The 15274-nt window shown below is 51.4% G+C and overlaps 1 protein-coding gene across 1 annotated transcript in view; it reads left to right on the plus strand.

The window, feature by feature from the left end:
- The window catches only part of LOC140399129 (regulator of G-protein signaling 3-like), a 369904-nt gene that overhangs the window by 18905 nt on the left and 335725 nt on the right, over positions 1–15274 (plus strand). Inside the window, exon 2 of the mRNA XM_072488325.1 lies at positions 4384–4534. Coding sequence (XP_072344426.1) covers positions 4387–4534 — 148 coding nt within the window. The 5' untranslated portion in view covers positions 4384–4386. The remainder of the gene's footprint in view (positions 1–4383; positions 4535–15274) is intronic.

The following is a 15274-nucleotide window of genomic DNA, read 5'->3' on the forward strand; positions in this document are numbered from 1 at the left end:
CTACCATGATTCCTAGTTGTCTCCCTGGGATGCACATCAGAGGTGGAGGCAGCCAGCTGCTTACCCTGTCCCGTGGCCATCGATGCCACTGGCAGGCGTCCTCTGGGGCTGGAGGGCCCTGGCATACTTGTCGATGGCACATGCACAGCTGTGCCCCCCTGTCCTGTGTGCTGACTGCGAGATGCAGCCTCATCAGAGGGGTGAAACTTGGGGGAGCTGATGGCCACCATCCCCACTCCATGGGATGGGTCTGGGTTGGCACCCAATGCTCCCTCCTCCCACCCGGTGCCCATAGGACCCTGGGGTTTATCTTGGGACGGAAGAGCAGCTGGTTCAAGTCCTGGGTGCCCCTAAATCATCTGGCTCTGCCAACCTTGGTGATTCCTCATGGTCTGCAACAATTTGCTGAATCCCTTGCCGATGTTCCTCAGTGATTGGGACATGCTCTGCAGAACCTCGGCAATGCCCACCTGTGACTGGGACAAGCTCTGGAGAGCCTCGGCCATTCCCATCTGAAAGTGGGAAATGTCCTGCGGAATCTCATCGAGGTCAGCCTGAGGTGATATCCCTCAGTGAGGCAGACATTCTGTCGAGATCTTGAGCAATGGCCGTCACCGACTATGCAACGCCTTGGACACCTTCACTAATGGTGCCAACGTCATGCACCAGGCTCTCCACTGCGGTTGCCACCCTAGCAGTGTTGGCCTTGGTGCCACTCATTGCCGGCGACATCTCCTACACCCGTAGCCTCTGTGACTCCTCCAAGCAGTTATAGATCTGCTGGAATGATGCTGACACCTCCCTCTGATTGTCCTGGCCAGTGAGGATTCTTAATTGTGTCACCTCTCCACCAGTCTGGGCCCTCTCCTGGCGATTATTGGAGGGCTTTTCTTGAGGAGAAACAGAGAGGGCATCGTTAGCCACACACGTGGTTTACAATGGTGGGAGGGGTGCTGTGAAGGGAAGGTTGATTGGCTGGGGTTGAATGGGGAGGGGGTGGAGGGAGGGTGGATGCTCCCATGGGGACGGACAGGTCTCAGGGAGTGGGGGGCATTGGTGTCTACTCACACATGCTGCCCTGTGTAGGTCATTGATCTTCCTGAACCAAAGGCCAGTCCTCCTGGTCACACTCCCGGTGCTCACAACTGTCGCCATCGTCCCAGGCAGCACTGGTGTGTCCTACGGCTAACCCTCTGGGACCCCTGGGGGAACAGGACATCCCCCCTGGCCTAAACAGCGTCTAGCAGCCTCCCCAGAACAACACGAGCATAGTGGCTAGCACAGTTGCTTCACAGCTCCAGGGTCACAGGTTCGATTCCCGGCTTTGGTCACTGTCTGTGCGGAGTCTGCACGTTCTCCCCTTGTCTGCGTGGGTTTCCTCCGGGCGCTCCGGTTTCCTCCCACAGTCCAAAGATGTGTAGGTTAGGTGGATTGGCCATGCTAAATTGCCCTTAGTGTCCAAAAAAGGCCGGGTGGGGTTACGGGGACAGAGTGATGGCGTGGGCTTGGGTAGGGTGCTCTTTCCAAGAGCCGGTGCAGACTCGATGGGCCGAATGGCCTCCTTCTGCACTGTAAATCCGATGATTCTATGATCCCCGAATCTTGGGGCTGGTCTACTCGGGGCCATTGTTGTGAACAGGCTGGGGTTGGTTGAGCAAGTGCAGTTTAAGTGCTGCTCGACCTTGTTGATGGGCTGCTGGTGAGCGCGGTGCTGGCGAATCGACTGACGAGCCTTCACTTATGAGAAGCCTGTGAGGCCTCATTTAGTGGACCAATTAATGTTGAATAGCATTGCCGGCCTTGCTGGGCTGAGCAACAGGAAGCTTGTGGCAATTCCCGCTGGCTACAACACTTACAAACCTTTCCAGAGAATCATGTCCTTAAATATTTTTGGTTAAATCGTGCCCCAGTACTAATTCGAGCCAGTGTCGGGCCTCGCTGGTGGGGCCAATGAATACCGGGAGTTGAGCGACTGGCTTTGAATGGACTGTGCACATTTAAATGAATTTGATGACTCATTTAACTATGCTGATCTAGATCACGCTGGGCGTGATCTGATCCAGATCACGTTGAGCGCAGCTGGTCATGTGTAGCTTAGTGCCTGGCGCGACACCTGCTTTTGGCTTCTCCTGTTATGCAACCAATGTAACGGGATCAGTGCTGTGCGCATTATGGTGGGAAAATCGCACCCCATATTTCTAATACCCCAAAATATAAATACTAAAATTATCTGTTTACTGGCAGGAATCAGAAGGTAAGTTACTCACTGCAGGATTACCAGCCTCTGGCCCGAACTTACATCCACAGTATTTATTTTAGTCCAGTTAACTTTCTGGTCAATGGTAACCCGCCAGGATATTATGGTAGGGGATTCTAATTTAATGTCAAGGGGAGATGGTTATTTCATTCTTGGTGAATGTTGTCATTGCCTGGCACAAATGTTACTTGCCACTAATGAGCTCAAGCCTGAATGTTGTCCAGGTCTTGATGGTTGTTTCAGTAATTGAAGAAATGCGAATGGTACTGAACAATGCTATCATCAGCAAACAACCCCACTTCTGACCTGTTGATGGAGAGAAGGTCATTGATGAAGCAGCTGGAGGTGGTTGGGCCTCAGACACTCCACTCAGGAACTCCTGCAGCAATATCCTATGGCTGAGACGATTGACCTTCAACAACTACAACAATCTTTCTTTGTGCTAGGTGTGACTCCAACCAGGGGCGCGTTGTTCCCCTGATTCTATTTACTTTAATTTTGCTAAAACTCCTTTGTGCGACACTTGTTAAATGCTGCATCTCTTCCAATTCAGAGTGGGAAAATTGGAGTGCCTGCAGATGCCATGGTCAGCCATTCTACACTCTTTCCTAGGTCCGTTTTACTTCTCGAACAGCTCCCACCACCTACTCAGCCACACTACAAAGGCTAGCTTTAAGCGGCGTAAATTAGTAATGATGTTGGATCCTCTGTCACAAGAATTGACACAAGAACAATACGAGAATTGCTGGCTGCATGCAGAAATCATTAACATGTGTAAGTAGCATGACACATTGTCTGTATTCCACACTCTCCTGTTATATTTCATTGTTGCCACAAAGAAAGAAGTATGGAGGTGCCCACTCTCTGGATTCTTGTAAAACATGATGAGAGGCTTATTAGTGATGTTGCTCATTCAAACAAGGTAGTGATCTGCTCAAAGCCCATGCACACGCACACTGCAGACGTCACAACACATCACGTGACACTGACCAGCAGGAATCCATTCTTTGATCCATAACGGATATTTAAAACTGCATTCACTTTGTGACATGGTATTACAGAAATAATTGATGTCCTCTTTATACAATATCATGTTCTTGCTGAAAATAAGTTTTACAAAGTCAAAATACATTCCTATGATTTTGGAGCAAAACCAGGAATGTTTTCTTAGTGAATCAATGAAACTCGTCCTAAAACTTGACGTTGTTTCATTCATAACATCTCTGGATGCTTATTTCCAAGGAGTTCCTTTTGTTAAATGGCTGCAGTGCTCATATTATCCAAAAGATGGATCTGTAGGATTAGTTATTACAAACACACCACTCATTCATTCTCTCAACAAAATGGATATCCTGTGCTGTACACATTGAAGAGAAAGAATGGTCTCGCTGTTACTTATCAGTCATCTTCATATTGCTGTTTCCCTCTGTAACTCTATTTCTGACTTGCACGTATGTTTGCTTTTCTTTGGCTTCTCATTCCCTAACACTTCCTTTTGTTCCTTTGGCTGTCCTCTCTTGTGTTACATCTCTTTTTCGTTTCTTATTTCTTTTGTGCTGGAATGTGGTGGGTATGATCTGGAGAGGAAACCTTGTCAACAGCTTCCGTTATTCCTGCCCCTATCGTGGCTCCCCCACCTCTTCATTCACCTCTGGCCCATTTTCCATTGCATTCTTTCGCAACAACAAAGTTGTTTTATCTCAAAGAAAGCTGAATCAAATTTCTTCTATTTTGCTCTTGGCTTTAATTGGAATGTTTACATTTGTAAAATTGTACACAAAGCATGGGTTGGATGATTGGAGACTAGTTGGTTTGCTTTAAAAGTATATGCCTTTTGTTGATTGGATACTCTTAATGGCCAATGATACCTTTTTGGTGTTTTCATCCAAGTTGGCAATCTCTCCTTATCCAAAAGGTGCTGAGGCCAATTGTTGTTTCAACTGGAATCCCAACTTAGGTTTACCTAAATCGCCATAGATCTGGAATCATAACTGTAACCCTCCTTCATGCAAAATTTTGTGCATACTGTGTATTACGCATAGCCTACTGTTACATCCATTAGGCAGTTGGAGAAGTCAAGTGATAGCCTTGAATTATTTTTAATATCCATTTTTTCTCCTTTTCAGGAAATGGAACAAAGATTGAAAGATTCTGAGTCTCAGAATATGTATGCAACCAAAATTGAAAAGCCCGTCATTGCCACTTCATTGATGGTGAAAAAATCCTCGTACCCTAAAAAGAGGAGGAAAATTAGTCACGTTGGTGTAAAAGGAAAAGGTACAGGACTGCTTTAAATTTTGCCAAATTTAGAATTATTGCAACATTTTAGATGAAGTGTAAACCAATGATTTTTATTCTATATACCTTATATCCCGATGCTGTTGGAGTGGGCGTGGGTGGGGGCATGAGTTAGCATGGAGAGTAGAAGTGGAGAGGTGATGTGAGGTGTGTGGGAAAGAGGACCTACCTGCTTCTATTGCAACTAGAGAACCTAGGCGGGCTTTCTACCCATCCCACCTCTGCACTTGCTCATTCCTGTGGCCACCTGGTCGCCTCATTTTAGGAAGGATGTGGAAGCTTTGGAAAAGGTGCAAAGAAGATTTACCAGGATGTTGCCTGGAATGGAGAGTAGGTCTTACGAGGAAAGGTTGAGGGTGCTAGGCCTTTTCTCATTAGAACGGAGAAGGATGAGGGGCGACTTGATAGAGGTTTATAAGATGATCAGGGGAATAGATAGAGTAGACAGTCAGAGACTTTTTCCCCGGGTGGAACGAACCATTACAAGGGGACATAAATTTAAGGTGAAAGGTGGAAGATATAGGAGGGATATCAGAGGTAGGTTCTTTACCCAGAGAGTAGTGGGGGCATGGAATGCACTGCCTGTGGAAGTAGTTGAGTCGGAAACATTAGGGACCTTCAAGCAGCTATTGGATAGGTACATGGATTACGGTTAAATGATATAGTGTAGATTTATTTGTTCTCAAGGGCAGCACGGTAGCATTGTGGATAGCACAATTGCTTCACAGCTCCAGGGTCCCAGGTTCGATTCCGGCTTGGGTCACTGTCTGTGCGGAGTCTGCACGTCCTCCCCGTGTCTGCCTGGGTTTCCTCCGGGTGCTCCGGTTTCCTCCCACAATCCAAAGATGTGCGGGTTAGGTGAATTGGCCAATGATAAATTGCCCTTAATGTCCAAATTTCCCTTGGTGTTGGGTGGAGGTGTTGGGTTTGGGTGGGGTGCTCTTTCCAGGAGCTGGTGCGGACTCGGGGGGCCGAATGGCCTCCTTCTGCACTGTAAATTCAATGATAATCTATGATTAATCTAGGACAAAGGTTTGGCACAACATCGTGGGCCGAAGGGCCTGTTCTGTGCTGTATTTTCTATGTTCTATGTTCTATGTTCACCTGGGATCGGCTTTGGGGTTGGGTACCAACTCTATTCAACAAACCCCCCCCCTGTCTTATCACGTGACCGCATCACCGAATACAAGAGTTAATGAAAAAGGAGAAGACAAAAAAATGAAAAAGTGATCCTTGAGAAAATTAAGCCCAGCATCTTTTTTTCTCAGAAAGAGCCCTTGAAAAGAAAAAAAATTAGTTTGAGCCCTGGTAGGGTGAGGTGAAGAATTTACGCTGATGATTCAGATCTTTCACAATAAGGTTTGTACCATGGTCATGTCACGGTCATGTCATTTTAATAGTAACAACGGCAAATTAACTTAATGTAGTAATTTGGGCTTGCACCAGATAAAAATGCCCAGCTGGTGTATTAATGTCCTTCATGGAAGGAGACCTTGGTTTGGTAACTCAAATGACTCCAAATTTATTATTGACTCTGAATGGCTGTACAGTAGCAGGAGCTTAGCCAGTAACCAGAAGCTGGAGAGCAGAGCTCTGCTTTTACTGAGCTTCAGTAATGGGAGAAGGATAGTGGTGAAACAATTAAAAAAAAATTATTTTGTGGAATGTGGGCATCAGAGTCGCATGTACACCAGACCAGGTAAGGAAGGCAGATTAAAAGTAAATGACTGTGTTTGCTGGAATCTGAAACAAAAACGGAAAATACTGGACAATCTCAGCAGGTCTAACAGCATCTGTGGAGAAAGAAGGGAGCCAATGGCCTCGTCGCGTCCGTGCGGTGACGCAATGAGGCTGGCAAATCTTGTCCAACGCGATCTTGCGAGGCGTTGCAATCTGGATCTCGCCCTCACTGGGCGGGATCCAGATTTGCATATTCAGGTGAGCAGTTCGGCTCACGTGAATATGTCTGCGACGGAGTATCCCAAGGCGTGGGATCGAATGCTCACACCTGGGAGATCTCGCTGTGGCTCCGTTTAGCACTGGTTTCCCCAAACGTGGACCAGGTGTAATGGTAGTTGGCGGGGGTGCGGGGGGGGGGGGGGGTGCTTCCAGGTGATCGGAGGCCCCTGGATGGTCGGGCTCTAGGCAGGGTGGGACCTGGCACCCTGATGCCACCCAGGCACCTTGGCTGTGCCACAGTGGCACTTAGGGTGCCCAGGTGGCACTGCTAGGCTGCCACTACCAAGGTGCCTGGTGCCAGTGTGCCCATGCCGGGGTGAGGGGGGGAGGGCACGAGGATTCCTTAATTGGAACGTTAGGGGGTTGGGAGGGTCCGGAGGCCGCTGAAGAGGTGGGGGGGGGGGGGGGGGGGCAGAGATCGGGCAGATTGGGGATCTCTCCTTGCACTGACGAGCTGAACGTATCAGTGCAGGAAATGAAGCTAAGTGCCGCCTTAGCGGGGTGTTCCTCGCAGAGGCCCCCAAAAAAGAGTCTCATTGCCGAGAAACATCCGCTAAATGCGCCTGAATTGTGATTCTGTTTCTTTTCGTTAAATCCTGCCCAACGTTTTGAGTCTGGATGGCTCTTTGTCGAGTCTTTGAAACGTTAGCTCCCTCTCTTTGCAAGGAAGGCATATTTCCTTCCCGAAAGGATATAAGTGAGCATGATGGGTTTTTACGACAATCGCGGTTATCATTAGGTATTTCATTCCAGATTATTATTGAATTCAAATTTCGCCCAAACCTGAGTCTCTGGGTCTCTGGATTACGAGCCCAATAACAATACCATGACGCCATTGCCTCCCTACAGAAAAACAATGGTCCAGGTGCCGTTGAGATTTAATATAACTGCAACATTATCGTTCTCCATGGAATTACTATGTTACTTGACCCGTATAAATCTCTGTGTCTGAAAGGATTGTTGAATTCCTTTGCTAGTCTTCATCCCTCATTGAAGCAGGCTTTCCAATTTTACTGCTGGCTAGAATTTTGTTAGAATGTTAGAATTTTGGCATAAATTATCTGCGATACCTCGATATAAGTTGTAGGCTACAGTAATTGAGTATACTTACTGTAGTGCAGTCATCTTTTTGCATTCAATTTATGTCATAAAGAGATGCAAGTAACAATTTAAAAAAAAAGATTTGTAAGCTTGTCTTCAGTCTAAATAAAGGACTTGAGCTTCTATACTGAGCATATTTCTCTTTGAAAGCTTTTATTATTATATTATTATTATTATTATATTATTATTATTATAGGGGCTGTTTAGCACAGGGCTAAATCGCTGGCTTTGAAAGCAGACCAAAGCAGGCCAGCAGCACGGTGCAATTCCCGTACCAGCCTCCCCGAACAGGCGCCGGAATGTGGCGACTAGGGGCTTTTCACAGTAACTTCATTGAAGCCTACTTGTGACAATAAGCGATTTTTATTCATTTCATTTATCAAGAATTTAATGAAGACAAGCTGTTCATTTTGGACACCTGGGATGGGATTCTCCCTTTTGGGGACTAAGTCCCCACACCCACTGGAAAACGGGCGAGAAGCACTCTGGACCTTTTCCTCGAAGGTCCGGGGTGATTCTCCGTATTCCAGGAGGCTAGCAGGGTCCCGGCCGTGATCCGAGCTCCCACCGGGTGGTACCAGATGTAAACCATGCCGGCGGGAGTTCCGCCGGTCGCCCGCGGAGAATCGCCGCGGGGCCCTAGTTCAGCAGCCCAATTGGCGCCGCGGCGACCGCACGGGCGCGATTAGTGCCGATTCTCCGGTCACCGGGCCTGGCCTCAGAGCGGCATGGCGGGAATTTCCCGCGGCCCCGGCGATTCTCCGACCCGGCGTGGGCTCGGAGAATCCCAGCCCTGAAGTTTCATTATCTTGGATGCACAACCATTCAAAACCAGGTTTTGCTTTAATTAAAGCTGGAAATACATTTCATATTGTAATTCTGATATCCCTTTGACAAATAATCTCCAAAAGAGGCAAAACAGATTGTTTTGTACCCTTTTTAACAATTTTCTATTGTTATTCTGATTGACAGAATGTCCCAGAAGAGGCAAAAAATAGAATGTTTTCAACCAACATGTACATTTGTTTCTATCCATCTTTATTTCTGTCACAAGTTGGTGACATGAAGTAGCTTTTCAAGGGTTTATTACAGAAGCTCCTCATTTTCGCTGTTCATTTCCCCGTTTCTCTTCAATTTCTGTTTTCTTATGTTGTGACTTTGGATATGAAATTCAGTTGCAGGTGGCACAATGAAAGCTGGGAATGCCTGCCGTGCAACCAACTGCTCCTGCCATAATAGAGAGGGGCCTTTGTGTGGATCTCTCCTGCATGTGCTGGAAGCAGTTGAAACAATGCTATCATGATATCGCTGTAGCACAATCAATCACTCATGAGACGAGATGAGAAGAAGTCAATCGATAGCTTTATTACGCAGACTTGTTCCCCAGCAGCACAGTTACAGAATTCGGCTGCCGGGAGAACCCGGGCTCTTATACTCCGTCTTACTGGGTGGAGCCAGTAGGCGGCTGATCCAATCGGGACCCGGCATCTATCCACCAATAGCCTCTCGCCATCACAGGGTACCCGTAATACCCCTAATGCATACCACCACATTCACCCCTTGTTAAAAAGGAATCCGGTGAGGGGTAGTGGGCCGTATGGTGGTAGGGGTTTACAGAGTCGGTACCTGGGATGCCACTAACACAGCGGCTATGCTCCGATATCAAACTACTAGCACTATTTACAATGCCGCTATTACTGGGCAACTGAATTATTTACAGAGGCATTTCTTGCTTTGTTATAAAGATTTGATGAGTCGAATGGGTGCCCTGGTCGTCCTCCCCGATCGTCTCAGCCCCGGGGGTGATGCAGGCGCAGGCTCAGGCACCGTCATCTCTGGGAGCGTAGCGATGTCTCTTCCTGCTTCACTACCCCTAGGCAGGGCCGGGGGAAGGACTGATCCACCTGGGAAGGGGGCGACTGTGGGGTGCGCCGGTGGGAGGGAGGGGGTGATTGGTGTTGGGGGGGGATGTGTGGAGTGCCGGTGGGCGCCAGGTCCCGCAGAGATTTGTCGTGGTACAAAGCAGCGACCGGATGGAGTGGAGGGCGTCCGGGAGGACTTCCTGCCAGCGGGAGACTGGGAGATTTCTGGACCGCAGGGCCAGCAGGACGGTCTTCCAGACCGTTCCGTTCTCCCTCTCTACCTGTCCGTTACCCCGGGGGTTGTAACTGGTCGTCCTGCTCGAGGCAATGCTTTGCTGAGCAGGAATTGACGCAGTTCGTCGCTCATGAAGGAGGACCCCCTATCGCTATGTATGTAGGCGGGGAAACCGAACAGTATAAAGATGGTGCAGAGGGCTTTAATGACAGTGGCCACGGTCATGTCGGGGGGCAGGGGATGGCGAATGGGAAACGGGAGTACTCGTCAATCACGTTCAGGAAGTACATGTTGCGGTCGGTGAAGGGGAGGGGGCCTTTGAAGTCCAGACTGAGGCGCTCAAAGGGACGGGAAGCCTTTATCAGGTGCGATTTATCTGGCCTGTAGAAGTGTGGTTTGCACTCTGCACAGATTTGGCAGTTCCTGGTGGCTGTTCTGACATCCTCGATGGAGTAGGGCAGGTTGCGGGTCTTCACGAAGTGATAGAACCGAGTGACCCCCCCGGGTGGCAGAGGTCCTCGTGGAGGGCTCGGAGGCGGTCCACTTGTGCGTTGGCACATGTGCCGCGGGACAGGGCATCGGAAGGCTCGTTCAGCTTTCCGGGACGATACAAGATCTCATAGTTATAGGTGGAGAGTTCGATCCTCCACCGCAAGATCTTGGCGTTCTTGATCTTGCCCCGCTGTGCATTATCGAACATGAAGGCAACCGACCATCGGTCAGTGAGGAGAGTGAATCTCCTGCCGGCCAGGTAATGCCTCCAATGTCGCACAGCTTCCACTATGGTCTGGGCCTCCTTTTCCACTGAGGAGTGGCGGATTTCCACTGAGGAGTGGCGGATTTCTGAGGCGTGGAGGGTGCGTGAGAAAAAGGTCACGGGTCTGCCCGCTTGGTTGAGGGTGGCCACCAGAACCACGTCGGACGCGTTGCTCTCGACTTGGAAGGGGAGGGACTCGTCGATCGAGTTTCAGGGCCTTGGAGCAGTGAGGGAGGGGGAATTCCATAAGGGGGCGCATGCGTTCAGGGTCTGGGCCTATAACTCCATTTCGCACTACGTAGCCGAGGATGGCTAGACGGTCGGTGATAAACTTGCATTTCTCCCTGTTGCATGTGAGATTCAGGGTTTTTGCGGTCTGGAGGTATTTGCAGAGGTTGGCGTCGTGGTCCTGCTGATCGTGGCCGCAGATGGTGACGTTATCGAGGTAGGAAACGTGGCCCGCAAAACGTACCGGTCAACCATTCGGTCCATCTCCCGTTGGAAGACCGAGACTCCATTAGTGACGCCGAATGGAACCCTTAAAAAGTGGTAGGGCCGCCCATCTGCTTTAAAAGCAGTGTATTTGCGGTCGCTTGGGCGGATGGGGAGCTGGTGATAGGCGGACTTAAGGTCCACCGTGGAAAAGACCTTGTATTGTGCAATCCGATTTACCATGTTGGATATGCGGGGGAGAGGGTACGCATCCAGCTTTGTGTACCTATTGATGGTTTGACTATAGTCTATGACCATCCTCTGCTTCTCCCCGATCTTTACAACTACCACCTGAGCTCTCCAGGGACTATTGCTGGCCTGGATTATGCCTTCCCTCAGCAGCCGCTGGACTTCTGGCCGGATAAAGGTTCGGTCCTGGGTGCTGTACTGTCTGCTCCTAGTGGCGACGGGTTTGCAATCCGGGGTGAGGTTCGCAAACAGGGAAGGCGAGTTGACCTTGAGGGTCGCGAGGCCGCAGATAGTGAGTGGGGGTATAGGGCCGCTGAATTGAAACGTTAATCTCTGGAGGTTGCACTGAAAATCCAACTCCAGGAGTGTGGCAGCGCAGCGGTGGGGGAGGACGTAAAGCCGGTAGTTCTTGAACTCCCTCCCCTGCACCGTGAGGTTCGCGATGCAGAACCCGTTGATCTCTACAGAATGGGATCCTGCTGCCAGGAAAATCTTTTGATTACTCCGGTGGATCGGAAGGGAACAGCGCCTTACCGTATCGGGATGTATAGAACTCTCCGTGCTCCCAGAGTCGATCAGGCAGGCCGTCTCGTACCCGTTTATGAGTACCGTCGCTGTTGCCGTTTGGAGCATTCGGGGCCGCGACTGGTCCAGGGTCACCGAAGCCAGTCGCTGTTGCTGCATCGGGGCGTTTTCCTCAGGCCCCGTGGGGCCGTCCATCCCGGGGTCCTTAGCCATCAGCCAAGATGGCGGCGTCCACGGGTTGCACGCGGTCGGAGGTGGACACGATGGCGCCGCCCATTGATCGCACGTGGCCGGAGGAGCACAAAATGGCGGCGCCCATTCCTCCCGCATGGAGTCCGGGACCCAAGACGGCGGCACCCGTTGGTCGCACATGGATCATTGGGGGGGTTGAGGTTGGGGTCCTAGTTCTCTCCCGGAGATTGCGGCGACCCCCCGGGTCTGGTACACTGCTACAAAGTGCCCCTTTTTGCCGCACCCTTTACAGAGGGCTGAGCGGACCGGGCAGCGCAGTCGGGGGTGTTTCGCTTGCCAACAAAAGTAGCAGCGGGGGCCCCCCGGGTGATCTGGCGATCTGGCAGCACAGGCCTGAGGGGGGGCGGGGGGTGTCGGGGGTTCGGTCGCGGCAGGGGTCCACGGTGTCCAAGGGGCTGCCGCGCGGTCGGGGGCATAGGCACGGGTGTTCTGCGATGCCACATAGAGCAAGGCAGCGAGGGCCCGTGCCTTCTTGAGGCCTAAGAGTCTCTTTCCAGCAATCGCTGGTGAATTTGGGACGAAAGCATACCTGCCACGAAAGCATCCCGAATCAGTAGCTCCGTATGTTCATGAGCCGAAACCGGTGGGCAGTTGCAATTTCTCCCCAGTATTAACAGCGCACTGTAGAATTCATCCAGCTATTCCCCGGGGATTTGCCATCTCGTCGCGAGCTGGTGGCGTGCGTAGACCAGGTTGACGGGTCGAACGTAGATTCCTCTCAGCATGGCGAGCGCTGCCTGGAAATCGTCCGCATCCTCTATGAGAGTGTAGATTTCCGGGCTCACCCTGGAATGCAGGACCTGCATTTTCTGGTCTTCTGTAGGTACACATGTGGCCGTTCGGAGGTATCCTTCAAAACACGCTAACCAGTGTTTAAAAGTGGCCGCTGAGTTTGCCGCGTGGGGGCTGTTTCGCAGACACTCCGGAGTAATTCGGAGCTCCATGTTCTTTAAAGTTTGCGTAATAAATTGTAGCACAATCAATCACTCACGAGGCGGGATGAGAAGGAGTCAATCGATGGCTTTATTACGCAGACTTGTTACCCAGAAGCACAGTTACAGAATGCGGCTGCTGGGAGAACCCGAGCTCTTATACTCCGCCTTACTGGGTGGAGCCAGTAGGCGGCTGATCCAATCGGGACCCAGCATCTATCTACCAATAGCCTCTCGGCATCATAGGGTACCGTAATAACCCTAATGCATACCACCACAATCGCAAAGCTCTACTGGCTGATGTGAAGCCCATTGCCAACATTTTTCAACTTCTTTCAACAAATCAACCTGCCATTCACCAGATTAAGCATTCAGTTGTGTGAGGAGTTTTGCACTCACATTATCTAAAAGTCCTTAGAACCCAACTTGTTTGGCAGGGAATTTTGAGTAACTTTTACTGTTGTAAACTCTGTGGAAGTACTCTGGAGTGAGTGGTGAGTTCCTGGATTTGGCAGAGCATTGCTGCATCCTCCTCGGGCAGGCAGAGGATTTAGTGACATGTCTCCATACAGGCTGCAACAATTGTAGTCTCTCTTGGCCTTTAGAGAAATGGTGTAGAGGCTGTGAACAGGGGAAACTCTGCATGCCCCTCTGCCATTTTGTAGTTAAACTCCTCTATGCTCCTTGTCAGTTACAGGACACTGGCAGACTAGCCAATACACCCATTATTTTGGTGTGCATGCCCATTCAGCATTTCCCTGTATGCTGCCAGATCAAAGTCCTCGGGCAGGATTCTCCGACCCTCCGCCGGGTCGGAGAACCGCGGGGGGTGGCGTGAATCCCAACCCCGCCGGCCGCCGATTTCTCCGGTACCAAAAATTCGGTGGGGGCGGGAATCGCGCCGGTCGGCGGGCCCTCCCCGGCGATTCTCTGGCCCGCGATGGGCCGATGTCATGCCAGTCCTGCCGGCATGAATCAAACCACCTACCTTACCGGCGGGACTAGCGGCGCGGGCAAGCTCCGGGTCCTGGAGGGGGCGCGGGGCGATCTAGCCCCGGGCGGTGCCCCCACGGTGGCCTGGCCCACGATCGGGGCTCACCGATCTGCGGCCGGGCCTGTGCTGTGGGGGCACTCTTTTCCTTCCGCCTCGGCCATAGCCTCCACAATGGCCGATGCGGAAGTGACCCCTCCCCTGCGCATGCCACTCCGGCGCGGGCCTAGCCCCTCAAGGTGAAGGCTTGGCCCCTAAATGTGCGGAGAAGTCAGCACATTTGGGGGCGGCCCGACGCCGGAGTTGTTCACGCCACTCCCTCCCGCCGGGACCCCCCGCCCCGCCGGGTAGGGGAGAATCCCAGCCCTCATCTGAGTTCCCTATAGCAGCAGAACTGCATGGCCCCCCTCCCCTGTTTTAGTGTGAATATTTTGCGATTTCAATGTGGGATTTCATATACGTTTGTTGGGTAAATTCTTGTTTCCTAAATCATGGGCAAGATTCTCCGTTCCTGAGACTAAGTGTTGACGCTGGCGCAGGATTCGTGGACTTTCATGACAGCAAAATGGTGCCGCACCTGGACGGATTCAGCGACTGTTGAGGAGCTAGCACCGGCATGACAAGGAATACAATCGATCCCAATGGGAAAGAATGAGGGATTCGCCGGATATGCGATTGACACGTAGGGAGCTGACAAGCTGCAGCCGCATATACACACTTCACTCCCCCACACACACCATCCCAGCCAACAAGATGACAGCGAGGAGGGTGGCACCCAGTTTCACGCATGCCGAGCTGGAGACCCTCCTGGACACAGTGGAGGAGAGGCAGGCCAACCTACCCCGGCCCGGGAAGGAAACTGGCAATCACCGCCGTTCACTGTGCCTGGGTACAGGCGGCAGAGGCGGTCAACGCCGCCAGCAACCCCATCCAGACTGGCCAGCAGTGCCATAAAAAACTGCATGACCTCCTCAGGGCTGCCAGTAGGCAACAGTAGGCAACCCTAGCACTAACCCTGCCCCACACAACTGTAACCCTATCCCTCCACCCGTAGGATGGATGGACAGTCACCCTGCACCACATCACGGCACCCATACCGGCCACCACGGCCGAATGCCCTGCCACTGAGGCCACCAGCTACCCATCCCCCGGGCTGCATGCATGGGATTGTCTAACACTGTTGTTTTCTGTTTTCTCTTCTCTCCAGGAGAAGGCCGCCCATAACCGCCGGGAGCGGGAGAAGACTGGAGGGGGATCGCTGGATCTGCGATCCCTCACCGTGGCTGAGCAGAGGGCCCTGGATTTGGTCGGCAGCCCAGAGGAAAGAGAGGTCGCAAGGGTGGAGATCAGCCACAGGCAAGGAACGGAGACCCCCCTGAGTTGCGGTTCCCCATACCACGTGTGGCAAACCACGCCCCCAACAT

The sequence above is a fragment of the Scyliorhinus torazame genome, chromosome 22, assembly GCF_047496885.1.
Source record: "Scyliorhinus torazame isolate Kashiwa2021f chromosome 22, sScyTor2.1, whole genome shotgun sequence".
NCBI classification, from domain to species: Eukaryota; Metazoa; Chordata; class Chondrichthyes; order Carcharhiniformes; family Scyliorhinidae; genus Scyliorhinus; species Scyliorhinus torazame.